Here is a 26,774-nt window from a genome sequence, read left to right on the forward strand (position 1 = left end):
CAGCCCCTCATGGCATCCTCTGAGCTGCATGCCCCTCCCCCCCGAAATGCACCTCAGGCTGCAGCCTGGCCCAGGGAGATGCAGGTGGCTGCCCCCTGCCTCCCTCCCCACCAGCTCCCACAGGGACCAGGGTCTTCCCAGCGGAAACCTCCTTTGCTTCTGTGCCAGTGTCAGAAGGACTGGGATGGCATGGCCGCCGTGGTAAGAATGATAACACGTTACCATCCCTACGAGCCCTTCCCTTGCTGCAGATCACCGCGCTGTGGCAAGAGGCATCTGCCTGAGTTCTGCCAGCCCAGGAACCCCTGGAGACACCCCCAAGATCTCCTCTGGCTGTGACCAGCCGTCCAAGCTGTTGGCAAGCTCAGAGCCTGCACACCTTGTGCAGAGCCTGCAGCTGTTCCCAGCTCTGGTGCTGTTAGCTCAGCTGCGTTGCTGCAACAAGTGGAAGGAGATGCTACGTGAAAACAAGCCTAGGAGCAACGCTGCTCTGCACAGGCACGAAGACAGGGGAAGGAAGAAGATGCCAGTGGCTGCTCCATGCCCCAACTGGGGAGCCGGGTTTGCAGGAGGGATCACACCATGCCTGTACCCAAAGGCTGAGGGAGATGCCCACACTCCTACACAGTCCTAAGAGCCCTGCAATTAACCTGTCATTAGCCCTGCTAATGCCTTGCCAGGTCACCTGGCTGAGCATAACGAGGGGAAGCAGCCTGTAATGCTGCAGATGCCACTGGGAATCCCATGGAGGGAAATGGGAAAGCGCACAGTGCCAGCAGCCGGAGCCCTGGAGAGGCTGGAGGAGGCCAGAGCAAGCAATGCGTATGCCACAGCGAACAGCAGGGTCTGGGACAAGCTCCAGCCTGCGGCGAGGGACTGCATCCAGCATGAAGAGCTGCAGAAGCATGCCCAGGGAGGGGAAGGAGGAAGGGGAGATGCAGCCAGCTCCGAGGCTTTCATCAGAGGAGCAAGGGAGCCTGGTGCTCAGGACCCCTGGTTCATTTTAGCTGGGGCGCAGCGAGGGCGGCTGCTGAGGTGTGGGAACGAGAGTGTGGGCGCTGCCAGAAAGGCAGCGGGAGCAGGAGGCAAAGCTTGAACACAGGTTACGGGGGTGCCATGAAGATGGTGATGATCGCAAGACCTGATCAAGGATAGGTTGACCATGTGCCATGATGTTCGCAGGCTCTGCCTGCAAGGGGAAACAGCTGAGGACCGTGGGCTTGATAAAAGGGAAATAAAACTGATTCGATGCAGAAGCAATGGCAGCAGCCCTGTACAAGGCACCGGTAACACAGCTGAGCATCACAGCCGGGTACATGGCAGAAAATGGGGCTGGATGAGGCTGGGGGTCACTGGGAGGAAGTGGTGACCGATGCAGCTGCTGAGGAGGAGCAGCAGGCAGGGCTTTGGTCAGAAACCATGCCAGAAAAAGCAGCAAATTGCTGAGAAGAGGGGAAGCAGAGCCAGGCTGGTGCCTGGTACCTGCTCCTGCAGCCCACCTGGGTCAGGCGTGGCTGTGCACCGAGAGCTGCCGTGCTGTGCCCATCTGCGCTGGCATGCGGGTCACAGCTGCAGGAGCCTCCTCACGGCTGCAGGGTTCAGGGTGCGGGCTGCAGCACACCATTACGGCTCCTTCTGCCGGTGTAACCGAGCAATTTGCTTTATGCCAGCTGCAACCACAAAAGCTGCAGCATCCGGCCCCAGTAAATTTGCATCTCTTGGGCTCATGGTAGTGGCAGGTCCTACCAAACATAGTCAGGGCCCTGGGGATGCACAACAGGACAGGACAAGACCCCTCTGGGATGCAAAGGTGATGTGAGGTCACATCCTGGCAACACTTTGCCTCCCGTAGGCACAAGCCAGGTTCCCAGGGTGGGAGCAAGACCTGGTGCTGGGTGTGCAGGGCAGCAAGTCACAGGGCAAACCGGGGCACGGGGCAAATGAGGTCGTGGGGAAAAGGCAAAGTTTGTCCTTGGCTGCAGAGTTCAGAGCTAAACCAAAGCGCCTGTGAAAGGGGCTGCAAGAAGCAATGAGCTCCCCAGTGATTATGTCTTCCAGACGCAGGGGGATGCTCACCAAGAACATGGTCAGGAAGAGACGGATGTTCGTTCACCCCCCAAAACCTGAGTAAATACAGGAAAAGGACCATATTCCACAGTGCTAGGAAGGGAGTGTAGCAGCCTCTCATTAGCTGAAGTGCCAGCAGGGCATCAGAGATGCTCCCGGGCATGTGCATTCACTGCAGACCCCGCGTGCATGATGCCATATGCTGCAGTGGGGCCCTGCAGATCCACGTACACTGCAGCTGTGGCTGCTCACCCCTGGAGCTGGCACTGGTGCCCCTCGCCGGCTGGCCAAGCCAAAGGCTGTGGCTCAGCTCCCTCCTCCCCTGGGGACAGGCGAGTGTCCAGGGGAGGGAGCAGGGTGGTGCGGTGGGGGGCACTGAGGCATGAGAGGTCGCGGCAGCTCTGGTGCAGACCGGTGCAAACACTTGCTGTGGTTCTGCAGCGCTCCTGCCCCACACCACCGGTCCCGTGTGCCCCACAGGTGAACCCTCACCCCAGGGCAGGACTACAATGCCTGCAGTGCATGGCACCAGCCCTGCTGCTGGAGCTTGGGCACAGGGAACCCATGCTGCTGGGGAGCTGGAGGATGCTGCCACAGCTGGGTGGTGGACAATGGCACAGGGAGGCCTGATGACCACAGCGTCTGCAGTGGGCAATGGTCTTTCAGTAACAGAGCCCAAAACCCAGCCCAGGCTGGTGGGGATGGAACCCCAGCTATTGCTGCCAGCCTATCCCAGACACAGCACGGCATCACACCTGCACAGGCAGGACTGGCCACCTGAGTCCTGGGGACATGCCAAGAGACACCAGACAACGAGAAGCAGCAAACCCCAAACCAGTGCAGGGATGCCCACATGCTTGGTGCTGCCTGTGCTGGCAATGGCAACAGCCATGAGGCTCCCCACAGCTGCCGCCTGCCCCGACACGTCAGATCTGGAGCAGCCCCCAGCCCCAGCTCAGCTGCCGGCCCGGGACAGCCACCAGGCACAGTGGGCAGCGCCAGCCAGTTACACCCTGGGACATGACAGCCGGAACAAATGGATTTGCAGCTGCCTGACAGCAGCGACGCGGTGCCTCAGGAGGGAGGCACAGGTCCCCACACCACACTGCCCACACGGTCCCACTGGCGGCTGCACATCTCAGAGCACCCCGAGGTTGCTCAGCACCATCGCTATCCCCACCGTGGGCACCCTGGCCATGTGCCCAGCAGCACCACTACCTGCAGAGCTGCCCGGTGCCCGGTGGGATGGGCAACGCACTGGCTGCAGCCCTGGGCCAGGCTCCCCAGCAACCAGCGCCATCACTCCAGGACCTGCAGCGAGGACAGGGGTGGATTCACCAGCCCAGCTGGCACCAGCCCCTGGCACAGACCACGCCGTGCTCCTTGACGGCACAGAGAAACGCAGGCACATTACTGCGAGGCAGTGCTTGCCCTTGGCCAGTGCATGTCGGGATTTTGCTGGGGAGAGGCAGGGACCCCGCCTGCAGTGAATGGGCTCTGTGCACTGCAGGGATCTCGAGGTCCCTGCACTTGTCCCCTAGGCAGCTGATCTCCCTAAAGAAAGGTTTAGTGCCCCAGTGAGGGGGGGGGGGGGGGGCGTGGGAGAGGCCGGTCCAGCTTTGTGGCTGCTGGGTAAGCTGTACAGAGAGTTCCCAGAGCGGCACACTGCGGGCTGGAGCCAGCAGTGCCCGGGGCGGCAGGCACGCGGAGCTGGCAGCTGGTGTGTGCCAGGGGGGCGAGCTGGCTGCTGCGGCTCCGCTTGTGACAGCAGCCAAAGGTCCCATGTGCCAGGCCACGGTCAGAGGCGGCTACTGCAGGACAGGGCAGTACAGCTGACAGTGCTACCGTTCAGGCAGTGATGGGCAAGCACCCACGCACTTGGGGTGTGAGAACCAGCCCCACAGCAGGGCCATGGCCTGCAGGGTGCCCGGGCACAGCCTGGCTTGGCCACGGCACACCTGGGAGCACCATGTCGTGCATCCACCCGGCAAGTATCCCACCAGTCCCACCAGACAGGCTATTTGTGGACACCAGTGAGCACCGGGTGGCTGCTCCAGGGGCGAGGGAGCCCTTCCAGGGCTGACTGACAGCCACGCCAGCGCGCCATTCAGCGCTTCGCCTGCCACCGCCCCGCGGTTTTAACGCTGCGTGACAGTTTAGATTGCAGGGCCTGAAAGGGGAGAGCTCTGGCCCATGCATCAGAGGGGCAAGCTAAGCTGCAGTGCAGTAAAAACGGGAATATAATAGAGTTATCCCTCACAATTAGCTTGGCCCAATTACATGCTCACTAGATCGCTGCTGGTGTGCAGTGCAGCTTCATGGCTGCCGACACTGCTCACGGCTGAGCTGCTGCTCCCCCTTGCCTGGTCACCGACCCCCGTCGTTCCTCACACGGCACTCAGCCTCAGCCAGCTGTGCCAAAGCCATCAGGGTGACAGACACAGGCCCTCTCCGCCACGCCACATCGACTCAGAAGGAGTGACGGGACAGGTCAGCGCTGCCAGCCCCTGCCACTGCTCTGCCCCAGACCCTGCTCACCCAGCCACCCCGGCGTGGCAGACCTGGAGCACCAGCTGCATTCTGCCCCACAGACTCCAGCTGCCCTTGTGACCGGCCCTCCCACCACCCAGAGGTATGGCAGCATGGGGAGTGGGGGCTGTTTTCCCTACATGGCGCATTTCTCCTCCCTGAGCCATCGGCGGTGCTGTGCTGTGTGATTCGGCCTGTGACTGCTTTAAGGACCAGCGAGCAGCGAAGCCACTGCCAGCCCCAGGGCAAATGCCCCACTTGCCACTGTCCTGGCACTGCCACTTGCCGTCACGCTGCCTGTGCCATGCCTGGCTGATACTGAGCCCTGCCAGATGCTGCTTGTCGGCTCCACACCATTACTGCCATTGCCCATGGGAAGCCAGGCGGCTCTAGGGTGAGCACATGGGAGGCAGATGCTGCCCATGGGAAGGGGCTTTGGGAGGGAACTGGGGGGTCCCAGGGGATCAGGAAGGTGACGTGGAGCAGTGTGAGACAGCTGGAGGTGAGGGATGCCTGGAGATGGATGAGGAACATCACGCTAGGTGGGAGGACAGACTGTCCCCATGTACCACACAGCTCACCCCACGGCTGGCCCCACGACACCAGGCTGCTGGTGGCCCCACATGCCCAGCAGGCAGCTGGGAGCAGCCAGCCTGGATGCACGGCGTGTCCCTCTCCACCTCACCCTCCTGTGCCCCTTTTCCAGCCACCACGGTGGAATGCCACCATCCCCAGCTCACCCATTGCCCCTGCGGGTGGAGCAGTTCCTGCTCAGCATGAGCCTGGCTCACCCGGCACCCCGCTAGGGGAGGGTCCCCATGCTGGGGCCAAGATGGGCACACAGCTGAGGGGTGTGTGGGGAGGGGGGGGTCCCCTCCAGCAAACAGGTGCTGGTCCCCAGGGATTCGTTCAAGAACTGGGGGGGTTCTCACCTGGGGAAAGGGAGCTGGACCCCAGAGATGTTGTGGGTAGGTGGGGGGCTTCTAGCCAGGACCATGGGGTTTAGCCCTGGATGCAGAGGGGTCTCAGGGATCTTATGAGGCTTGTGGGAAGTGTCCAACCTTGAGGGGGGATCAAGAAGTTGGAGAGTGGGATCAGGGAGTTATCTGAGTTGGAGCACAGACCTGGGCTGCCCGTGCCCTCCCCAGGGAGCCATCCTCACTGTCGCCCCATGGACCCATCCCGAGTCACAGCAGCCTGTCCATCCCAGCACAGGGGATGCACGTCCCCCACAACCCCTCCACCCCAGCTGTGTCCAACGGCCACGTCCTGCTGCAGGCTGGCCAGCAGGGAGGGACGCCACTGCTAATTGCAGACGCACAATGCAATTAACGTGCTCCCAAGCTGCTGCCATCTGTCCCGGCCAGCCTGGGCTCCCTACCCAGGTGCCGACACACTCAGCTGCTCCCAGCACAGTCCCGCTGCTCCCAGGCAGACTCCCACTGGCCTCAAGACATTGCACGGGTCCCGCGAGGTCCCACGCAGCTCCGGTGCTCCCGGCATGGTGCCTGGTGGGAGGCACTGCCACAGGATGAGCCTCCTGGCTCAGGGAGTCCCAACCTGGACAGAGCAGTGGCACGTGGCTCACAGCACTGGAAAAGGCTCCTTGAGCCGTCCAAGCCAGCGCCAGTGAACCTCTGCGTGGGCGTCTGTGCTGACGTCTCCCAGGTTTTCCCAGGCTGCCCCTAACAAACCCCGCTGGTGCCGCCACCAGCTGGCTGCCCGACCAGCTTGCCCTTCTCCCTCACCACCATCCCAGCCACAACGGCTCCAGCACTGCCAGGCTAAGGGAGTGCCCGCGGCGCACTGCCCGCTCCGTGCAGAGGCACCCGCAGGTACAGCCCCAGCCCAGCAGCAGCACATGTTGGCACAGCATATGAGCGCCCGGGCGGACAGCAAGCCCGGAGCCCGGCTGCCAGAGGGATGGATCAGTCCCTGTGCAAAGGACACAGCTTCAGAAGCCTCCACACCACCAGCAGTGCCTGCTTGCTGCTGCTCCCTGTCCCCAAAACTGGGGACCCACCAGCACGAGGCTGCAGCCTCCCAGCACAGGAGAGACCCCAGCCCCGCTACACCCACACACACCACTGCCCATCCGGGGCAGCTGGGCAGCTCTGGGGACAGTCCCGGTGACAACCCCACAGCCCTGCTCCGTGCTCAGCAGCACAGGGCTGGGGGGATGCCCAGGCACAGCAGCGCATGAGGCCAGCACAATGGTGCAGTGCTTGCACCAGGAGCTGGTCAGACCTCCAGCGCCTCAGCACGCTCCACCATGACCCGCAGCGGCACACGGCCTGGACAGCACGGCCCGTGGCACGGAGGTGTGGGAGGTGACTGGCAGCCCCTAGCCTGCACCTACAGTGGCGAGGCCGGGGCATGGCCACCTGTGGGGAGCAGCGAGGGCGAACAGACCACGCGGAGCTGCCGGCTGGTTTCATAGGATCTCTTTTACTGACCTCGCTGGGGAGAGCCATGGGTCCATACTGCATGTTTTACAAACACTTCACGGTATATACAAGTTAGGTTTTAGTGTTTTGCCCCCAAAAAGAGATGCTTTTGGATTATCGATCAGCCCCTGCTGCCCTGATGAGAAATGACTGGGAAATCAGGGGAGCACAGGGCCCCGAGGGAGCGGGAGCCCTGGCTCAGGCTGGGCTACAGTACAGTTGCCCACATTAGCATGTCATGCAAAAGCAAAACTGGATAATGAGAATAATAATAACGAATGCTGAGGAATAACATGACTCGATTTACACGTGGCAAATGAGAGCAGGCAGAAAAGAGGAGAGGTGCTGTGGAGATCCGTGGGCGAGCCATGGCACTGTGCCAGGCGGCTCTCCCTGGGAAGGAGGGGGTGCACCTCAGGCACGCTGGCACGGGGCAAGGGGAGGGCCAGGCGACCGCACGGGTGCCTCTCGGGGGGACCGGGTCAGCCAGGACAATTGTGGGGGCTTTGGCGCCAACAGCTCGAGCCGGCACGGCCCCTCCGCTGCATCACTTATTGCTTCAGCCCCTGGCCGGGGCCCTGGTGGAGTGTGGCGTGGCAGGGGGACGGGGGGCTGTGTGCTGCCAGGGGGCAGGGGCAGCGGGTGGGCCAGGGCACCCCGCTGCTGGTGGGGGGGCTCCGGTGCTGCAGGGCAGCCCCCACACCCAGGCAGCGTGGCCCCCAGTCTCTGCCCGGGGACTCTGGCAAGTGCAAAGGGAGAGGGAGCACGTCCCAGTGTCCTCAAATGCGGTCCCACTTGCCCCAGGACGGGGGTACGGGCTCCGTGGCAGCGGTGAGGGGAGTTGGGATGGACATCCAGCAACACTAAAACAAAGCGAACAGAAAAGATGGGATGAGACAGGGAGACTGGTCCATGAGATGAAGCCATTGAGCCCAGCCGGCAGCGCTGCGCACCCGCCCTGCACCAGCCTGCTCACCCCCACGCTGCCTCGGCGAGCCACAACTCCTGACCAGGGACAGCCCTCCCGCAGCCGGAGCAGCTGGGTGCAGCCGTGGCTGAAAAGCCTTCACCATGGGCAAGTGTAGCCCAAACTGCACATCGGAGGAAAACGACACCCCCCCTGGACATCTCAGTGTCACCGCTGGGAGAGCGCAGTACCCAGCCAAAGCCCCAGCACCAGCCCAGCCAGCCCCGGCAGGGAACGGCAGGGAACCCCGGCTCCAAAGAGTGAGACTGGAAAGGTTGGCATTACCTGTGCTGGTGAGCACGGCCGAGGAGCTGCCGTGTCCCGGGCTCCCCTCAAGCCCATCCACGACTTGCTGACATCGGAGACCCAGCTAAGGAACTCACCCAGCGGCAAGGGGACTTCTTTGGTGGGACTGGAAAAAGATGTCTGCCAGAGAGAGAGTGCGTCATTGCGGGTGAAGGGAAGGGGAGGAAAACCAAGAGGAAAGGAGTTACCACGAGGAAGAAAAGAAGAGTCCGGCTTTACAGAGATCCGCCTCTTTTCTAACACAAGAGCACACCAGGCTGCTTCAGCGTCCCACGACCCACCCTGTGCTCAGAGGGTCCCATGGCCTCCGCACCCCTCAAGAAGGTCTGGAGAACCCCCGTGGCAAGGTGGAGGGACGCATGGCCAGGCAGTGGCTGGGGTCTGGGCGCAGGAACCGCGCACGGAGCCAGGCTGATTTTGGCAGCGCAGGGCTCTGCTGAGCTCAGGCACGGGCTCTGGCGAAGGCCTGTCAATTCGTTAAGCTACATCAGTGTTAAGAAATCAACCTTGTGCGGAGCACTTCCCAGATACACGGAGAGACAGACAGACAGACAGACAGGCAGACAGACAGGCAGGCAGCAGCAGGTGCGGCCGCCGGCTGGCTGCGACACGAGCCACGTGGGCAGGGAGAGCCAAGCACGGCTGGTGTGTCCCAGCGAGCAGGCGGGCGGGCTGGCGGAGGTGGCAGTGGACACGCAGCAAAGCCCCTCGGTGGGCGAAGCGGCGGAGCGGAGGCAGGTCCCTCCGCATGGCGCGGAAGCACCGGGCAGCATCAGCGCGCACTTACGGTCGGGGCACCGGCTCCGCGGTGCGGTGGTGGGGTTGTGCCAGGAGGCCAAGCTGGGGAGTTGGGGCAGCTTGGGAGCCAGGGTGCAGAGCCCCCTCCTTGCCATGCTGAGGGTGGGTGGAAGGGGTCCAGGCAACAGTTCTGGGGCCGGTGCAGAGTGTCTGGCTGTCCGGCGCCGAGCAGCGGGGAGCCCACGGTGTCCTCCTCTGTCCTGCCAGCATGCCGGCTGTGGTGCACCATGGGAACAGGGTCCTCTCCTCCTTTGGGGTGCAGGGGATGAAGCCGGTAGGGTTAATTACAAAAGAGTCACTAAGTGGTTAGATCAAAAAGACTGAACTGTTTTCCTGTTTTCTGGCTCTGCCCAGCCATGTCCGAGCAGCTAAGTGGGACAGGCTCTGCAGAGGACAGGAACAGCAGCAGGCTCCCGGGGCAGCAGATCTGGGAGGGTAGTGTGTTTTCTCTCTCATCTCTTAATATACAAATACTGTCAGAACAATTGTATATATTAATATATTAGTCTAGTCTTTTTGGTTAAACTTTAGGCACTGCTTTGGAAGAAAAATGGAGTTTAAAAATTAAAAAAAATACTAGTGATTAGCCAGCAGCGTTGCCACATGCGGAGCAGGCGAGGCGGTGGGTTCCTCGGGCAGGGGCCGGCAGGTTTCACGCCACGCGGAGCAGGGGCCCACACAGCCCGAGGTGCTCCCTGCTCGCCTCCTGCCCACAGCGACTGCTTGCGAGGGACAAGGCAAGGGTGAGGGCAGCCACCTCCACGGCACTCTGGGGACCCATGGCGTATCTGCGCCCAAAACTCGAGGAAGAGTAGGAGGAGGAAGAGAAGGTCATGGAGAAGCCAGAACCGGTGGCGTCGAAGCTACCTCGCCTGGAACCCGACCGGGACCCAGTCCGGGAGCCTGACCGTGAGCCAGAGGTGGAGCCAGCACTGCTGACATTGTAGGGGCTGTAGTAGCCCTTGCTCGACTGGGAGGAAGCCTCCAGCAGCCGCAAGCCAGTCCCATCCTCGATCATGCTGCGGTCCATTGCGTCCTTGTAGGAGATCTTGAGCTTGGTTTTGGGGCAGGTGAGATACTTGGAGTAGGTGTTCACATCCCGCAGCTTCTGGGCTGTGCGTGTGTCGATGGTGCCTTTCTGCAGAGCTTCATCCAAGGAGACACGGCCCTCAACATCGGGCTCGATCAGGCCCCCCGTCAGGTACTGCACCTCCAGGAAGCGCTGCCCGGCCTCGTAGTACAGCCAGCCCTTCTTCAGGGCCTGGGCTGCCGACATCTTCGTCTTGGTCCGTGGGTCCTCGAAGCCGTAGAAGGCCTTCTGTGCCAGGTTGATGCGGTCCACCATGATCTTGTCAACCAGACCCTTGTTCACTGCATCAGCAACGGAGCACTTATCGCCGGTGTTGGGGTCAATGATGCCCCCGGTGCACGCCTGGGCTTCCAGCAGCCTCTGCCCCGTGATGTTGTCCACGAGGTTGCGGCGCATCGCCTCTGTGATGGACACCTTCTCCAGAGTGTCCGTGTCCAGGATGCCTGCCACTGGCCCAGTCTCCTCAGTCGGGTCGCTCCACATGGATATCTGCGTTCGCGTTGGGGCTGGGCTGACGGTGTAGGAGGAGGATGATCCCACAGAGGATGACCGTGACCGGAAGCCGCTCATGTTGCCAGAGAGCATGTCTGCGAACTCGGTGATGGAAAGGGTGCCTGAGCGGTACTGGTCCAGGGCTGACTGGTCAATCAGGCCCTTGCTGATAGCATCATCAATGTCATACTGGCGTCCCGAGCGCCTGTCAATGATCATCGACTTGACCACACCGTCAGAGGAGGAGGTGGTGATCTCCTCCCACTCGCATTCCTGTTCTGACAGCTCCAGGTAGGTCTGGTGGTCGATGAGGCCCTTGCGATAGGCTTCGTACACGGACATCTCCTTGCCTGTCTCTGGGTCAACAATCACCACCCTGCGCTTGCGGACGGAGGACTTGGAAGAGGTCTTCCTCTCCCGCTTCTTCTCCTTCAGGGGCAGAAGGCAGAGGCCGGTCTCTGGGTCAGTGATGCATCGCTCCATGAGCTGCAGGTAGGTGAGGTTCTCCTCCGTGTTGGGGTCGAAGAAGCCCTTGGTGTCATCGCTGGGATCCAGCAGGATCTCATTCATCTCCTCGTCAAAGAGGCCCCTCTTGTAGGCAATCTCCACAGGGAGGCGGTGGCTTTCCTCAGGATCAATTATACCTCCTGTAGCAATCTGGGCCTCAAGCAGGCGGATCCCATGGTCCTTCAGGATCAGACCCTTCTTCATGGCCTGGAACAGGGAGATGAGCTTGCCAGAGTAGGGATCCCGGTAGCCGGTGACCGCTCTCTCAGCGGAGAGCAACTTGTCCTTGAACTCAGGACCCACAATGCCCATCCGCACAGCTTCCTCCACTGTCAGTTTGAGGCCCTTGATGGGGTCAATCACGTACCCTGTGGCTGCCTGTGCCTCCAGGAGCTCAAATGCGGTGCCTGGCCTGATGATACCCTTCTTCATGGCCTGGTACACAGACAGCCGCTCCTTTGTGGAGTCCACAAAGACACCAGCAATGCAGCTGGTGCCCTCCAGGAACTTCTTCAGGTTCTTAGAGACCTCTTCGATGGAAGTGAGGCCCTCCTGGAGGCGCTGGGCAGTGGCTTCGTCCATCACCTGTGAACGAACCAGCTCCTCCACCGTGATCTGCTTCCGCAGCCCCCGGAAGGTGAGCTTCCTTGTGTCACAGAGTGGGAGCAGGAGGAGCCCAGTGTTCTCATCCTTTCGGCACCGTTTCAGGAGCTGTGTGTAGCTGAGCTTCTCCTCCGTGGAGGGGTCCACATAGCTTCGCACCTCACTGGGCTCAGACAGCATGTCATATGTGTCCTTATTGATGAAGCCCCGCTGATAAGCCACCTCCAGGGGCAGATGGAAGCCCAGGTGTGGGTCAATGATGCCACCAGTGGCTATCTGGGCATCCAGGAGCTTTAGGGCCTCTTCGCTAGCAATGAGGTCTTTCTTCATGGCCTGGAAGATAGAAATCTTCTGTTCACTGTATGGGTCTCTGTAACCAGTCACGGCCCTCTCTGCGGACAGGAGCCGGTCATGGATTTCAGGCCCCACCACACCTTTCCTGACCGCTTCATCAACAGTCAGCATCTCATTCTTTGTGGGGTCAATCATGAAACCGGTGGCAGCCTGGGCCTCTAGGAGGGAGCGGGCCACCTCAGAGCTGATCAGCCCCTTCTTCAGTGCCTGGTAGATACTGAGCTTCTGCTTGGAAGAGGGGATGTAGATGCCAGCCACACAGCCCGACCCGTAGAGGTACTTCCAGACAGTTTCCACATCCAGGAGCTCCCGGAAGGTTTTGGAGCCCTGCTTCAGCAGGTTGTAGATGTCTAGAGAGATGATCTTGGCCTCATAAAGGTCCTCAGCTGTGATGCGGCGCCGGACATAGTCATAGGATGTAAGATTCTGCTGCCGGATGATCTCAGTCTTCTCAATGATCTCAATAATGATGATGATCATACGCTCCTTGGACACACGGCCCGACTGGAACTCCTCCATGAGCTGCTTCCGCTGCTCCTCGGGCAGCAGGTCTGAGTGCATGATCTCCCACAGCGACATGGAGGAGCCTGCCCTGCTGCCCACGGGGATGTCCACCTGTGTCTCCTCAAACACCTTCCGTGTCTCTGCCTCTGTGTACACCTGGGTGGTCTCCACCACTGCAGGCTTCTCAGGCTCCCGCAGAGGCAGCAGATACAGGCCCGTCTCAGGATCCTCAATGCACTTCTCCTTCAGCTGCTTGTAGGTGAGGTTCTCATGGGTGTTGGGGTCGAAGAAGCCCTTGGTGTCATCAGTGGGGTCAGAGAGGGTTCGATTCATTTCCTCATCAAAATAGCCCCGCTTGTAGGCCACCTCCACGGGGAGACGGTGGCTATTGACAGGGTCAATGATGCCACCAGTAGCAATCTGGGCCTCAAGCAGGCGGATGCCGTGCTCCTTGACAATGAGTCCTTTCTTCATGGCCTGGAACAGGGAGATGGTATTGCCCGAGTAAGGGTCCTTGTATCCGGTGACAGCCTTCTCGGCAGACAGCAGCTTCTCATGCAGTTCAGGCCCAACGACACCAGCCTTCACCGCCTCATTGACATACAGTTTCCGGTTCTTCACAGGGTCAATCAAGAACCCGGTCGCCGCCTGGGCCTCCAGGAGGACCACAGCAGTGCTGGGCCTCAGCAGGTTCCTCTTCATGGCCTCATAGATGTTCAGCTTCTCCTTGGTTGCCTCCACATAGACACCAGCAATGCAGTCACTGCCATGCAGGAATTGCCTCACCGCATCTGTCTCAGAGAGGTCCTTCACTGATTTCTTGCCTTCCTTCAGCTGCTCATACTGGGCTTTGCTGATGATGCGGGACTCCACCAGCTCACTGGCAGGTACAGGTGCCCGGAGACCACTGAAGGTCAGCTTCTCCTGCTTTTTGGTCTCTGCCTCCTCAATGATGGTGATCACGATCTTGATGATCTTCTCGATGGTCACCTTCCCGGTCTTGTACTGTCGGAGGAGCTCCCGCCTGTGCTCCTCCGTGAAGTACTCGGAGTGGATCAGCTCCCAGATGGTCATTGTCTGGCCCTTCATGCTGCCTACTGGGACCTCTACGGTCGCCTTGTCAAAGCACTCCTTCGCCTGGCTGTCTGTGTAGACCTCCTCCTGCTGCGACTGGATGGCTTTGTCTGACAGGGGCAGCAGGCAGAAGCCCGTCTGCTTGTCACGGTGGCACTTCTTCTGCAGCTGGGCATAGGTGAGGTGCTCTTGGGTGTTGGGACAATAGAAAGCCTTGGCATCATCTCGGAACTCGGCCAGAGCCTCATTTATCTCTGGATCAAAGTAGCCCCGCTTGTAGGCGACCTCGAGTGGGAGCCGGTGGCTGTTCACAGGATCGATGATGCCTCCAGTGGCAAGCTGGACGTCCAGCAGACGGACCCCTGTATCGCTGGGGATGAGGCCCTTCCTGAGTGCTTGGAAGAGGGAAACCGTCTGGCCTGTATAGGGATCCTTGTAGCCAGTCACTGCCTTCTCTGCAGACAGCAGCTTCTCATGAAACTCTGGCCCCACCACCTCAGCCTTCACTGCCTCATCAACAGAGAACAGCTTGTTTCTCACAGGGTCGATGATGAAGCCGGTAGCAGCCTGTGCTTCCAGCAGGGACAGGGCAATCTCTGGCTTCAGCAGGTTTCTCTTCAGGGCGTCATAGAAGGTGAGCTTCTGGCCAGTGGACTCCACTAGGACACCAGCAATGGCATCCGTGCCCTTCAGGTACTGCCGCACAGACTCCATCTCTGCCACATCCTTCACAGACTTCTTGCCCTGATGCAGCTGGTTGTAGAGGTCCTTGTTGATGATTTTGCTTTCCAGCAGCTCAGCAGCAGGCACAGGGGCCCGGAGGCCCTCGAAGCACATCTGGCTCTTTTTCTCGCTTTCCTCCACAACTGTGATGATGATCTTAATGATCTTCTCCACTGTGATCTTGCCAGTCCTGTACTGCTGGATCAGGTCCCGCCTTTGGTCCTCAGTGAAGTATTCAGAGTTGATGATCTCCCAGATGGTCACTGTCTTCCCTTGGAACTTGCCAAACGGTGCTGTCACCGTGGCCTTCTTAAAGACATCCTTAGCTTCTTTGTCGGTGTAGACCAGCTCTCTTGTTTTAGCTGCCTGGTCAGTGAGTGGCAGGAGACACAGCCCTGTGTCTGGGTCAGTCACGCACCGCTCCATGAGCTGCAAGTAGGTGAGGTTCTCCTGTGTGTTGGGGTCAAAGAAGCCCTTGGTATCATCGCTGGGGTCAGAGAGGACCTGGTTGATCTCCTCGTTGAAGTAGCCCCGCTTGTAGGCAGCTTCTACAGGCAGGCGGTGGCTGTGCACGGGGTCGATGATGCCACCAGTGGCAATCTGGGCCTCAAGCAGGCGAATGCCGTGCTCCTTGACAATGAGCTCCTTCTTCATGGCCTGGAAGAGGGAGATCTTGTCGCCCGTGTAAGGATCCTTGTAGCCAGTTACTGCCCGTTCAGCAGACAGCATCTTATTGTGCAGTTCTGGCCCAATCACACCCTCTCTCACCGCCTCATTCACCGAGAGCCTCACATTTCGCACAGGGTCAATTATGAAGCCGGAGGCAGCCTGCGCTTCCAGGAGAACCAGTGCAGTGCCTGGGCTGAGCAGCTTCTTCTTCATGGCTTCATAGATGCTCATCTTTTGATTGGTGGGTTTGATTAGCAAACCAGCAATGCTGCTGTTGCCCTGCAGGTACTTCTTGATGTCTTCCCGCTGTGAGAGCTCGCCAACACTCACAACACCCTTCACCAACTTGTCTAAACTCTCCTTGCTCAAAATGCCAGCATCAGCCAACTTCTCTGCAGATACCTTCTGACGGATGCCATCAAATGCAAACTCTGGCTCCCCGTTCTGTGCTAAGCCATCCACCGCATCTCTGCCATTGGGCACAGCTTTGATATCCAGCAGCTGCGTTGTTGTAACCGTGGCCTCCTCGGGCAGGTCATCTGTCTGGATCATGATCTCTCGTGTCTGGGCCAGGGCAGCCTTGTACTCCTCCTGCATCTGCTCAAGCCTCTCCCTGAGCTTCTTGTTCTCCTCCTCCAGGAGTTTCTCCTGCTGCTGTCGCTGTTTTTCCAGCTGCTGCAGCTCCTCCTGCTTGTGCCGGACGTTTTCCTCTGCTTCTTTCTGATGTTTCTTGGCTTCATCCAGCATGTCTTTCAGCTGCTGCTTCTCCTGCTCCATCTCCTTCTGCTGACGCTCCTGCTCTGCCTTCAGGTTCTGGGCTTTGTTCACCTCATCTTTGAAGAGCTTCTCCAGCTTCATTTTCTCCTCCTCGATGAACCTCTCCTTCTGCAACAGGGCATCCTTCTCTGTCAGGAAGGTCTGCTGGAGGAGCTGTGTCTCCTGACGGAGCTGTGCCTCCTGGGCCACCTGCATCTGGGGTGGAAGAGAGAACAGCATGGTCAGAAGGCACTGTATGCCCAGGAGGGCAGTGCTGGTGGGACTGCAGGGGCAGGCTGGGGCAGGAGGACAGGCAGCAGAGCTGGCACTGGGCTGGTAGGGCTGCAGAGTCACCCAACCGCTCTGCTGTGTCGGATAAAGAGTTAAGGGAGCTGGGGTTAGGGAGCCACAGCAAACAACACGTGGGTCGAACGAGCAGGGAAAAGACACAAGCTCTTCTGTGGGGGCCAGGGACCCCCGCCTGGCACCAAGGTTGGGAGCTGGGGACGGCTCCTGTATAAGGAAACGAAATACAGCAGGATGTGCCACAGGGCCAAATAAATGGCATGGGTGGTGGGGATCACCCTCCACAGCAGGAGGTGCCGGCAGCAAGAGAGGGCAGGGGGTGGGAGGTCCTGCTCCAACACCCCACTGCAGGGTTTGCCTCATTGCACCTGATGTTGGCTCTGCTCACACCCCTGACCCCCACGTGGGGGTCCTTCCCCACAAGTGGCCACTCACTGTGACCGCAGCAGAGGGAGACAGACACTGGGGTGGGAGGCTCAGTGATGCCTCCACCTCCTGGATGGTGCCAACAGCCAGCTCTGCGCCCACCAAGAGCAGAGTGCAGCTCCAGGGGCAGAGGCTGCATGCCTGTGCTACAGTGACGGTCCTTGGAGACCGGCCAGCATGGCTCCCAGACCCTGGCCAGCCACCCACGCACCTGCTGTCCCAGGACACAGGGCGAGGTGGCTGGGGAGAGGGAGGGCCTCCCTGCATACCGCCACCACTAAGGGGGACCCAGTACCTCCTCCGCCTTCTGCTGCAGCAATGCCGCCTCCTGCTTCAGCTTCTCTTTCTCCTGCTCCAAGTCGGCAATGGCCCTCCGCAGCTTCTCCGCATCCTGGTCGCTCTGTTGCCGCTGGATCTCCAGAGTGTGCACCAGTGTCATCTTCTCCTGCGTGGCCAGCTCAGTCTCATGCAGCCTTTCACTGATCTCCTCTGCCTGCTTCTTGAACCGCTTGGCTTCCTCCTCAGCCTTGGCCTGGGCCATGCTCATCTCCGCCACGTGCAGTTTGAGGCGCTCAGCCTCGGCTGTGATCTCCAGCTGCCGCCGACGCTCAGCCTCCAGGGTTTTCTGGAAACCCTCAGTCTCCTCAGCCAGGCGCTGCTGCATCTGCTCCTTGTCCTCCTGCAGCCGCTTGGCGTGTTCCTGCGCCAGGTCCTTCTGCTTCTGCAGCATTTCTGCTTCAGCTTTCAGCCGTGTGGCCTCCTGCACCGCCTGCATCTTCTCCTTCAGCATCTTCTCCGCCAGTGCCCTCTGCTGTGCCAGGTCGTCCTCAGCCAGCTTCCGCATGCGGGCAGCCTCCTGGGCCTCCACACTGAGCCGGGCGACCTCCTCTGCCACTTGCTTCATCTTCTCAGCCTCCTCCGCCAGGAACTTCTGTGTGTTGTCCTTGTCTTTGAGGATCAACACCTTGTTCTCCTCCTCAATCCGGCTTTTCAGCTTCGCCAGCTCCTCCATCTGTACCCGGACCTTGAAGAGCTCCTCTTCCACCTGGGCCTTCTGCCGGACAGCATCCGTCACCTCCTCCTTCAGCCGCTGCAGCTCCTCATCCAGAATGCCCTTCTGGTGGTCAGTCTCATCCAGCTGCAGCTTCACCTTGGTCAGTTCCTGCTCCACCTGTGCCTTCTGCCGCAGCGTCTGCTCAGCAAACTTCTTGTGCTTCTCCATCTCAGCATCTGCCAGCTGCTTCTGCCGCAGGGCTGCCTGCTCCGCCTGTGCCCGCTTCGCCGCCTCCAGCTCAGCCTCCTTCCGCAGCTTCTCCGCGTCCGCCTGCGCCTGCGCCTTGGCCTGTGCCTCCTCCTCCGCCCGCTGCTTCAGCCGCTCGGCCTCCTCCACCCGCTGCCGAGAGAGGCTGGCATCCTGCTCAGCCTTGCTGCGCGCAAATTCAGCCTCCTCTGCCGCCCGCCTGGCCCGCTCAGCCTCCTCCCGCAGCCGGTCCAGGAGGCTCTGCTCCTGCTGCCGCGTCTGCAGCAGCTCTTGCTCCTTCTGCTGCACAGCGGCCAGGTGGGCCTTCTCCTCCGCTGCGATCCGCTTCTGTGCTGCCTCCCGTGCCAGCTGGATCTGCCGTTCTGATTCCTTCTCTGCCAGCTCCTTCTGCCGCCTGGCCTCTTCCACCATGGCCTTCAGTCGCTCTACCTCCTCCAGGGCCAGCCGCCGCTGCCGCCCGGCCTCCTCCTCAGCTGCCAGGATAGCCTGCACCTTCTCCTCCGCCTCCCGCCGGCGGCCCTCCTCCTCCAGTGCCAGCGCACGCTGCCGCTCAGCCTCCCGCTCAGCCTGCTCCCGGCTGCGCTGCACCTCCTCTGCCTCCCCACGGATGCGGCTCAGCTCCCGCTCCAGGTCAGTCTTGCCTGCTGAGGCCTTCTCGAAGCTGGCCTTTAGGGCACGGATCTCCTCCTCCACCTGGCGCCGCTGACGCAGTGTGTCCTCCACCAGGTTCTTCTGCCGCTCCAGCTCGTTCTCTGAGGAGCGCTTCAGCAGGGCAATCTTCTCCTCAATGTCCTGCTTGTGCTGGGCAGCCTGCTCCTCCAGCAGCTTCCGCTGGTAGGCCTCATCTTCCGCCAGCCGCCGCAGACGCTCATTCTCTGCCTCCTTTTCCTTCAGGGCGATTTCCGCCTCTGCCTTCAGCCGTGAGGCCTCGTTGATGGCCGCCAGCTTCTCCTTCAGGATGCGCTCAGCCTCAGCCCGCTGCCGGCCAGCCTCGTCCTCTGCCAGCTGCCGCTGCCTCTTGGCCTCCTCAGAGAGGGCCCGCAGCCGGGCAGCCTCCTCGGCCAGCTCCCGCAGCTTGCTGGCCTCGGCCTCCAGCCGCTGCTTAGACTTCTCGCTGGTGGAGCGCGATTCCTCCTCTGTCTTGGCCTTGCTCTCCAGCAGGATCTCCATCTCGGCCCGTAGCTTGGCCAGCTCCTCCTCCACCTCCTTCCTCTTCTGGATGGCTTCGCTCACCTCCTTCTTCAGCCGGAAGAGCTCCTCCTCCAGGAGCAGGCGCTGCTGCTCACCATTCTCCATCTCCGCCTTCAGCCGGATCAGCTCCTGCTCTGCCGCCAGCTTCTGCTGGGCTGTGCCCTCCGCCAGCTCCCGCTGCTTCTCCAGCTCCTCCTCCGCCAGCTCCTTCTGCCGCAGGGCTGACTCCTCTGCCTTGGCACGCTTGCGGGCCTCCCGCTCCGCATCCTCCTTCTGCTTTTCAGCCTCTTCCTGTGCCAGTGCCTTCTTGTGGGCCACCTCCTCTGCCTGCAGCCGCAGCCGCAGTGCCTCATTGGCCTTCTGCCGCCAGTGCTCCAGCTCCTTCTCAGCCTCCTCCCGCAACTGCTCGGCCTCCAGCTGCTGCTTCTTCAGCCGCTCAGCCTCCTCCTGCAGATGGGTCACCGTGATGTGCTCCTGCTGCAGAGACAGCTCCAGCTGTGCTGTCTTCTCAGCAAAGGACAGCCGTTTGCTCTGCAGCTCAGCCTCAGCGCTCCGCTGGGCCACCTCCTGGGCCACCTGAATCTGCCGCTCCTTCTCCACCTCCGCCTGCCGCATCCGCCGCTCAGCCTCCTCTGCCTGCAGCCGCAGTTTCTCCAGGTCTGCCACTGCCTTCTGCTTCTCCCGTGCTGCGTCCCGCTCGGCCTGCACCTTGCGCTTCAGCTCCTCCTCTGCCTCCCGTTTCTTCTGACTCTCTTCCTTCACCTGCCGGCGCAGGCGCTCAGCCTCCTCCTGCGCCTGCCTTTTCTGCCGCTCAGCATCCTCAGCACGTGCCCGGAGCTCCTGCAGCTCCGTCTCAGCGCTCGCCCGCTGTTTCTCGGTGTTCTCCAGCTGGAGGCGGATGACGCGGATCTCCTCCTCCACCTTCTTGCGGTTGTACTCGGCCTCCTCAATCAGCTTGACCTTGGACTTCATCTGGTGGTCGGAGTTCTGCCGCAGCTGCATCAGCTCCTGCTGGATGTTCTGCTTCTGCTGCTCAGCATCCACAGCCACCATCTCCCGCCGGGTGACCTCCTCCTGCATGCGGAGCTGCAGCTCCCGCGCCTCTGCCTCCGCCTGCGCCTTGGCTTTGGCGTGGGCCTCAGCCAGCTGCCGCTGCTTCTCCAGCTGGGCCTCCACCTCCGCCAGCCGCTTCCTCTCCTCCTCCTTCAGCTTCTCGGCGGCTTTCTGGAGGGGAAAGAAGGTGCAGAGAAAACAAGAGAGGGGAGAGAGAGAGAAATCACAAGGGATGCGACCAAGCCATGGTGCCAATGCCAGCCACAACCACGCACCACCAAGAGACTGGACGGTCCAGGGCAGAGGGGTGGAGGATGCGCATGGAATGGCTTCGTGTCCCTGGGCCTCCCCACGAGCTGGAGGCAGTGACGCCAGCTTCCAGAAGACGTATGGCAGACGGGACACACGACTACTGTGTCTCACTTAGCACAGCGCAGGCGGACGGGAGACAGGACTGAGAACAGCAGCGTGGAAAGCAGGATGGCCCACGTACCACAGACAAGGAATGGAGCGCGAGCAAAGCCCGAAGCGATGGAGACGAACCCGAGCAGCTTGCACACCACCACCATGCCCAGTGCTGCCTGGGGAGAGCCCTGCCCTGGCCCCCGCAGAGGGGAGCCTCCTCTCATGCTTGCCAGGGCTCCCCATGCGAGAAGGGCCAGCACAGAGAGCCACCACCTTGGGAAAAAGAGAGACCTGGCTGGAGCAGGAGGTCAGCAGGACAGAGGGGAGTGGGTGTGAGAGAGGTGCCAGCAGAGCCTTCCCTGCCAGGAAAGCCTCAACGACGTGGAGAGCAATCCAAGCTCCGGCCCGTGCTGCCCCACCTGGTCCGAATCCCCCCCACACTGGGCCTCCTCCAGGCAAGCCAGCCAGCCAGATGTCTGCTGAAGGGCTGATGTGGCTTGTGCGTGGCTTGGGCCATGCCGCAGAGCACTCTGTGCTGCATGCACCACAAGCGAGGCAGGCATACACTCCGTGCAGTGCCTAGGCACAGGCAGTGCATGTGCAGGTGAGCCGGACCCCTGCGCTGTGGGGCTGGGTCCCCTCGCGCCACCCCAGGCCCTGCAGCAAGGGCCCAGGAACAGAAGCAGAGGAGGGCAAGGATCATGGGGGTGAGTAGATCTCCAAAGGGCAGGGGTGCAGCAGGCAGGAGGGGCGCACAGGCTGCTGGCAGCCATGAGGTGAGGCGGAGGGGTGCCGTGGGGAAGGGGACATGCGCAGAGTGAGTACCTGGTGCAGGGATGCCAGAGTCATCCTGGTTTTTTACCCTCCATTAGATCCCCACCAACACAAACATCCCCCAAGACAAAGCACTGGCAAAGCGGCTCGACTTCCAAGGGCAGAAACCAAGAGTTAGAAAGGTTACCAAGACAGAACACCCGAGGGCTCCGGTCCCGCGGCGCCCGAGCACAGCTTTCATGCGGAAGGCAGATGCTGACTGCACTACGTGTATCTGGGAAGTGCCTACTACCACCAGTCACACCAGAGCCCAGGGGTGCCTGGAGCTGGCTCTGCATGCTGCCCCGGCCAGCCCTCTCAGCTCAAAGACCTGCTGTACCCAGAGCCAGTGGCTTCAGTGCCGAGGAGCCCAGATCAGAGCAGGGTTAGAGGCCGCGGGCCAGCGTTAGTGATGGGGGGCCGGCAGTAATCATGAACCATGTTCCCCGTTGTTATGCAAGAAAGAGAATGCAGCCGGACTCATGCCACCCCACGTGCCCACACGCCGCTCCCCTACCTCCTCCTCCTCCAGCCGCCGCAACGTCTCCGTGATGAACTTGATGTACTGGCTTGTGAGCGTGGTCAGCTCGCTGTACCGCGTCCGCAAGTCCACATACTGCGGCAGACAGCAGGGGTCAGCAGGAGGGAAGCACACCCATAGCACACCCCAGCCCAGCTGCCTGGTACCCCAGCGGTGAAGGGGCCAGATGGAGACAAGCCTCTGCGCCAGCCCCCCATTATGCCCACCCCTCCAGCAAAGGGCTGCAGCCCTCTGCTCCTGGGGAAGCAGGCACCCTAGGCACGGGCGTGGAAGGTCCCCCCCTCACCTCCTGGATGATGCTGTCGGATGCAGACTGAACTTTGGGCTTCTTGGCTGGAGAGGCCATTGGCTCCACTTGTGCCTTGAAGCTCACCAGCTGCAGCTCATAATCCTGCCGGGGAGAGAGGTCCTCAGCATGCCGGCCAGCCTCCCTGGCGAGCCCCCCTCCCTGGCAAGCCCTTCAGGGCTGCCTGGCACTAGGCTGCCACTCCCCAGCCCCACATCTGCCCCAGCACCCCAGGGAAAGGCAGCCCAGAGAGGGCACACACAGCTGGCAGGCACACCTTGATGGCATCGATGTACTGCTTGGCATAGCGCTGACATTCCTCCACCTTCTCCTTGTTGCGGTCACACTCCTCCAGGAGTTTCTGGGGAAAGACACTGGGGTGAGCTCAGGCACCCCGTGGCCACCCTGCTGCAGCCAGGGACAGCCACGATCACTAGTCAAGCCAGCCTCACTCGCCCCGCTGTGTGCGGTACCTTCTCCTGCAGCAGCTGCTCCCGCACCGTCTTGCTGTCGGTGATGGGCACTGCCTGGATTTTCTCCTGCCGCTGCTTTGCATCCTGGATCCACTGGAGCAGCCCATCACAGCTCTCGCGGTAGTACCGCAGCTGGCGTCCCAGCTGGTCCAGCTCACGCTGGCGCAGGTCTGTTTGGGTGAGGACAGCTTGCCAGCGCTCCAGCAGCTGCTGGACTCTTTCTCGGTAGCGGTCCAGGTCCACGTCACGCTCGCTGTGGCCCCTGACCATCCGTTCGTTGACATCCTTGGCCTTGCTCAGGTCAGTTTCCAGCGTGCTGAAGAAGGGCTGGTGCCCCTCCGCCTGCGTGCGCAGCCGCTGCAGCAAAGCGAGAACAGGTCAGCCCTGGCCCCCGCCCCCACCGACTCCCCCCCACTGGGCACGGTGCTGCCCCAGCCACTACCTTCAGCTCAGCCTTGCTGGCCTCCAGCTCTCTGAGGTCAGCTGGCACGGTCTGCACATCCTTCAGCTGGTCCTCATACTTCTTGACCAGCTCCTCCGCCCCCTGAGTGCTGCGGATCACCAGGTTGATGGTCTTCAGCCTGCAGAGAGAGAAGATGGGCTCAGCCAGTGTTGAGCAGCAGCATCAGTTGGCACACGGCCACGAGCTCACAGGAAGGGACGGACACGCTGGCACAGCCAGCTTCCTCCAGACCTCATCAGCCCACCCCTAGCCAGAGCAGGCTCATCCCAGCTGATGATCATTTTCCCCAGCCCAGGATAACCAAGGAGCCGCACAGGGGCTGGGCACTCACTTCTCCAGGTAGATGCTGGAGAGGCTATACACCTGGTCCATCTTCTGCAGGGTGATTTCCAGCTCTGAACGCAAGACGGGGGCTGAGCTGGCCTGCTCTGGCTGGGCCAGCACCTTCTCTGTCTTCTCACTGACCTTGTCCAGGTTCTTCTTGATGCCCTCCAGCTCCAGGTGGATTTGCTGTGGAAAGAGAAGGGTCCCACACTCCCTGCTTGTGGCTGATCTCCCACGTCACACCATGTCAAACACCACATCCTGCCAGCCAGGACCTGGGCTGCAAGGCCCCCAGTCACCCCCAACCCCAGCAGAGGAGCAGAGCAGAGAAGGAGAACCATCCTCGTCCTGGGTGCCAAGATCCCCATCCACATGCGCTGCACACCTGCACACACGTACCTGCTGCTCGGTGATGCGTTGGGCGCATTCCTTGACTGGGTCCTTGTCGAGGGGCAGGCGGATCTTGTGGATGGTGCGGGTCTCGCAGCTCTCCAGCTGCAGACGGATGTCCTTCAGGTGGGAGATGTAGCTCTTGCAGAGGGACTCATCCTGCTCTCCTGTGGGTGCACCGGGGACAGCTTAGCACCTTCCCACTCCCTTTGTGCCATCTGCATCCCCAGGAATGGAGGGGACACCCCTGAGAGAATGGGGTGACAGAGCAGTCCATGGCAGGGAGGAGGGGGCTCACCTTTCTCCTGGCTGCGCAGCAGAAGCTCGTACTTCTGGGTGCAGGCATTGTACTCGCGCTCCACCTGCAGCCGGTCGTCGGGCTGGAAGCTCTGCGAGTCCTGGCTGTCCCGCAGGAACTGCTGGTAGTGGGTCTCCAGGCTGCGTAGGACCTGCCGGCACTCCTCCACCTGCATCGTGCGGAACTGGAGGGGGACAAAGGGTACCTTTAGCCCTCACTGCCTGAGCAGGACTTCCAGGGATCCTGTGCTGGGCTTGGCACTGCCCCATGCTGGCATCGGGACCAGGGACTCACCGTCAGGTGGGACCAGGACTGGATCTGCTGGATGTCACGGATAAGGTACTGCCAGGAGAGAAGGCTCCTCATGTCCAAGTGCAGCTGGTGCCAGAGCACGAGGAGGTGCTGGTGGGTCGTCTCCAGCCTGGGGAGACATGGTGTGAGGTAGGGGGCAAGGGAGTAGAGTGGCGGGGACTCCATGGTAGGGCAGGGAGCCAAGGTGGGGCCACTGGTGGGTCAGCTGGCGCTCACCTGTGCACGGCATCCAGTGCCTCCTTGTTGGGGGGTGGCACAAGGAAGCAGACGGAGGGAACGATGGCCTCGCTGCCAGCGGCACTCAGCACCTTCCACTTGTAGGGCTGGGCATTACTGAGCAGGGCGCACTCATCGTTCTTGTGCACCGTGATCTGCGGGGCCAGAGCGGCATGAGCCCATGGTGAGGTGTCTCCACGCAGCGCCCCCCGCCCCCCCACTGCTCCCTGTTTCTCCTCGCACCTCCATTTGCTTGTAGTCACAGACAGCCTGGATGGGCGGGCGGCCCTGGAGGGGCGTGCTGGGGCTGCGGGGCTTCAGCTGGACAATGGTCTTGGCGCGGCGGGCCAGCCCGGCCAGATGCCCCTCATACTCGGCCAGCTGGTCCTTCTGCTCCTGCAGGTGCAGTGGGGTCAGGGGCACACTGGGGTGCTCCCCTCCACACTGGGCCCCACGGCTGGGGGGGGGTGGGGGGTGGGGAGCTGGTGGCAGGGTGGGGGTGGGAGGTTGCCCAACCCCACAGGGGTCCCAGGGTGTGGAGAGGGGTCACTGCAGTGGAGTCTGCAAGGGGGAAGAGGATTACTGGGGGAGCACTGGAGGGGAGGGTGGAGGGGGTCACTCCTGCAACAGGGTCTGCATGGGTGTGTAGCGGTCACTGCAGCGCTGGGGGTCACTCCTGGGGCTGCAGTGGGGCTCACACACTGGGGGGTCACCCCGGGGCTGCAGTGGGGCTCGGGCATTGGGGGACACCCCAGGGGCTTCCGTGGGGCAGGTGGGGGTCCCTCACCATGCAGTCCTGCAGTAGGTCCTCCAGGCGCGTGACCGTGATGCTGCGGTCACACGAGTATTTCTTCTTCATGTTCTCCTGCGTCTTCCTCAGGAACTCCTCAGCCTCCTTCACCTCGGCGAAGAACTGGAGGGAGGTGGAGGAGTCAGCAGGGGTGGGTGCCCATGGGCAGTGGGGCCGGGGAGGGCCCTTCCTGCCCACCCCCTTCCCTCTCTGCCCCCCTACCTGGAAGTATGCACTGTTCTCCTTCAGGTGGGCTTCAATGCAGCAGCAGAGCTGGAGCATCCAGCTCCACTGGGTCTGCAGGGCTGCCTGGAACGCCTGAAACAGGGATGTGTCACCCTGCCCTGCCCGCATCAGTACCAGCATCGCTGCTTCTGCCCGCTGCCAGCCCCCACCCAGCCCAGGCAGCTGCTTGCACTGCCACAGCCCCCCCGTGCACTGCCCACCACCCCACAGGCTGTGCCCCACAGCACTCCACATCCTACACCAATGAGCCACACTGCACCCCACAGCAGTGACCCACAGTGCTCTACACCCTGTGCCCCACACCAGTGCTCCCCCCGCTGCCCCTCACCTCCAGGGTCTGCCTGCCCGGGTGCTCCTCCCGCAGCAGCCGGTCCCCGGTGCTCTGCAGCTCTTTGATTCTGCGCTCCCGCAGCTCCAGCTCCCGCATCAACCCCTGGGGGTGGGGGTGGGGGTGAGTGCCCAACCCCGCAGCACCAGCACACACGTGTGTGTGCGTGTCTGTGTCTGCATGTGCCTGGGGTGCAGGCACCTTCCTGCCCCCACCCCAGAAAACTGCTGGGGACCAGCAGGAGGAGGATGACCAGGGCAGTGTGGGTGGGTCCAGCACCCATCAGAGGAGCCTGCTGGGGTGGGGGGCAGGGGGCTGGCAGGCATGGGGCAGGGCAGAGATAGGGTGTGGGGGGACAGGATCAGGGGGGATGAGGGACAGGGCTGGAGGTGCTTGTGGGGGAAACACAGAGGCTGGGGGTGATCGGGCGGGGGGGGACATGGGTGCTGGGGGTGCTCAGGGATGGGATATGGGGGCTGGGGGTGCTCAGGAATGTGACATGGGTGCTGGGTGTGCTCAGGGGGAGACACAGGAGCTAGGGGTGCTCAGAGTGGGGACGGGGTGCTGGAGGTGCTCAAGGACGGGACATGGGTGCTCAGGTGCAGACACAGGGGCTGGGAGTGCTCGGGGATGGGATGTTGGGGCTGGGGATGCTCAGTGTAAGGACGTGGGTGCTGGGGGTGCTCAGAGGTGGGGACATGGGGGCTGGGGGTGCTCAGGGATGGGATATGGGGACTGCAGGGTGCTCGCAGGGGGGACACAAGGG

The 26,774-nt window shown here is 61.6% G+C and overlaps 2 protein-coding genes across 20 annotated transcripts in view; both read right to left on the reverse strand.

The window, feature by feature from the left end:
* Positions 1 to 9,343, reverse strand: part of LOC121085863 (microtubule-actin cross-linking factor 1-like) — a 36,452-nt gene extending 27,109 nt beyond the window's left edge. Inside the window, exons 1-2 of one of the 2 annotated variants that reach the window (XM_040588919.1) lie at positions 9,104 to 9,343; positions 8,296 to 8,436 (exon numbers count right to left, since the gene is read on the reverse strand). In XM_040588919.1, the coding sequence (XP_040444853.1) occupies positions 8,296 to 8,436; positions 9,104 to 9,343 (381 nt within the window). Of the gene's footprint in view, positions 1 to 8,295; positions 8,437 to 9,103 lie in introns of those variants that run through there. The other variant, XM_040588918.1, reaches the window with a different exon arrangement.
* Positions 9,344 to 9,766: 423 nt separating this feature from the next.
* PLEC (plectin) overlaps positions 9,767 to 26,774 on the reverse strand; it is a 64,504-nt gene continuing 47,496 nt past the window's right edge. For all 18 annotated transcript variants that reach the window (XM_040588904.1, XM_040588905.1, XM_040588914.1 and 15 more), the window contains 16 exons: positions 26,009 to 26,113; positions 25,657 to 25,752; positions 25,432 to 25,557; positions 24,888 to 25,040; positions 24,645 to 24,799; positions 24,411 to 24,537; positions 24,117 to 24,300; positions 23,828 to 23,985; positions 23,436 to 23,614; positions 23,084 to 23,222; positions 22,642 to 22,998; positions 22,446 to 22,529; positions 22,169 to 22,273; positions 21,859 to 21,957; positions 16,914 to 20,294; positions 9,767 to 16,102 (listed from right to left, as the gene is read on the reverse strand). In XM_040588904.1, coding sequence (XP_040444838.1) covers positions 9,767 to 16,102; positions 16,914 to 20,294; positions 21,859 to 21,957; positions 22,169 to 22,273; positions 22,446 to 22,529; positions 22,642 to 22,998; positions 23,084 to 23,222; positions 23,436 to 23,614; positions 23,828 to 23,985; positions 24,117 to 24,300; positions 24,411 to 24,537; positions 24,645 to 24,799; positions 24,888 to 25,040; positions 25,432 to 25,557; positions 25,657 to 25,752; positions 26,009 to 26,113 — 11,784 coding nt within the window. The remainder of the gene's footprint in view (positions 16,103 to 16,913; positions 20,295 to 21,858; positions 21,958 to 22,168; positions 22,274 to 22,445; positions 22,530 to 22,641; positions 22,999 to 23,083; positions 23,223 to 23,435; positions 23,615 to 23,827; positions 23,986 to 24,116; positions 24,301 to 24,410; positions 24,538 to 24,644; positions 24,800 to 24,887; positions 25,041 to 25,431; positions 25,558 to 25,656; positions 25,753 to 26,008; positions 26,114 to 26,774) is intronic.

Source organism: Falco naumanni, chromosome 3 (assembly GCF_017639655.2).
Source record: "Falco naumanni isolate bFalNau1 chromosome 3, bFalNau1.pat, whole genome shotgun sequence".
Taxonomy (NCBI): Eukaryota; Metazoa; Chordata; class Aves; order Falconiformes; family Falconidae; genus Falco; species Falco naumanni.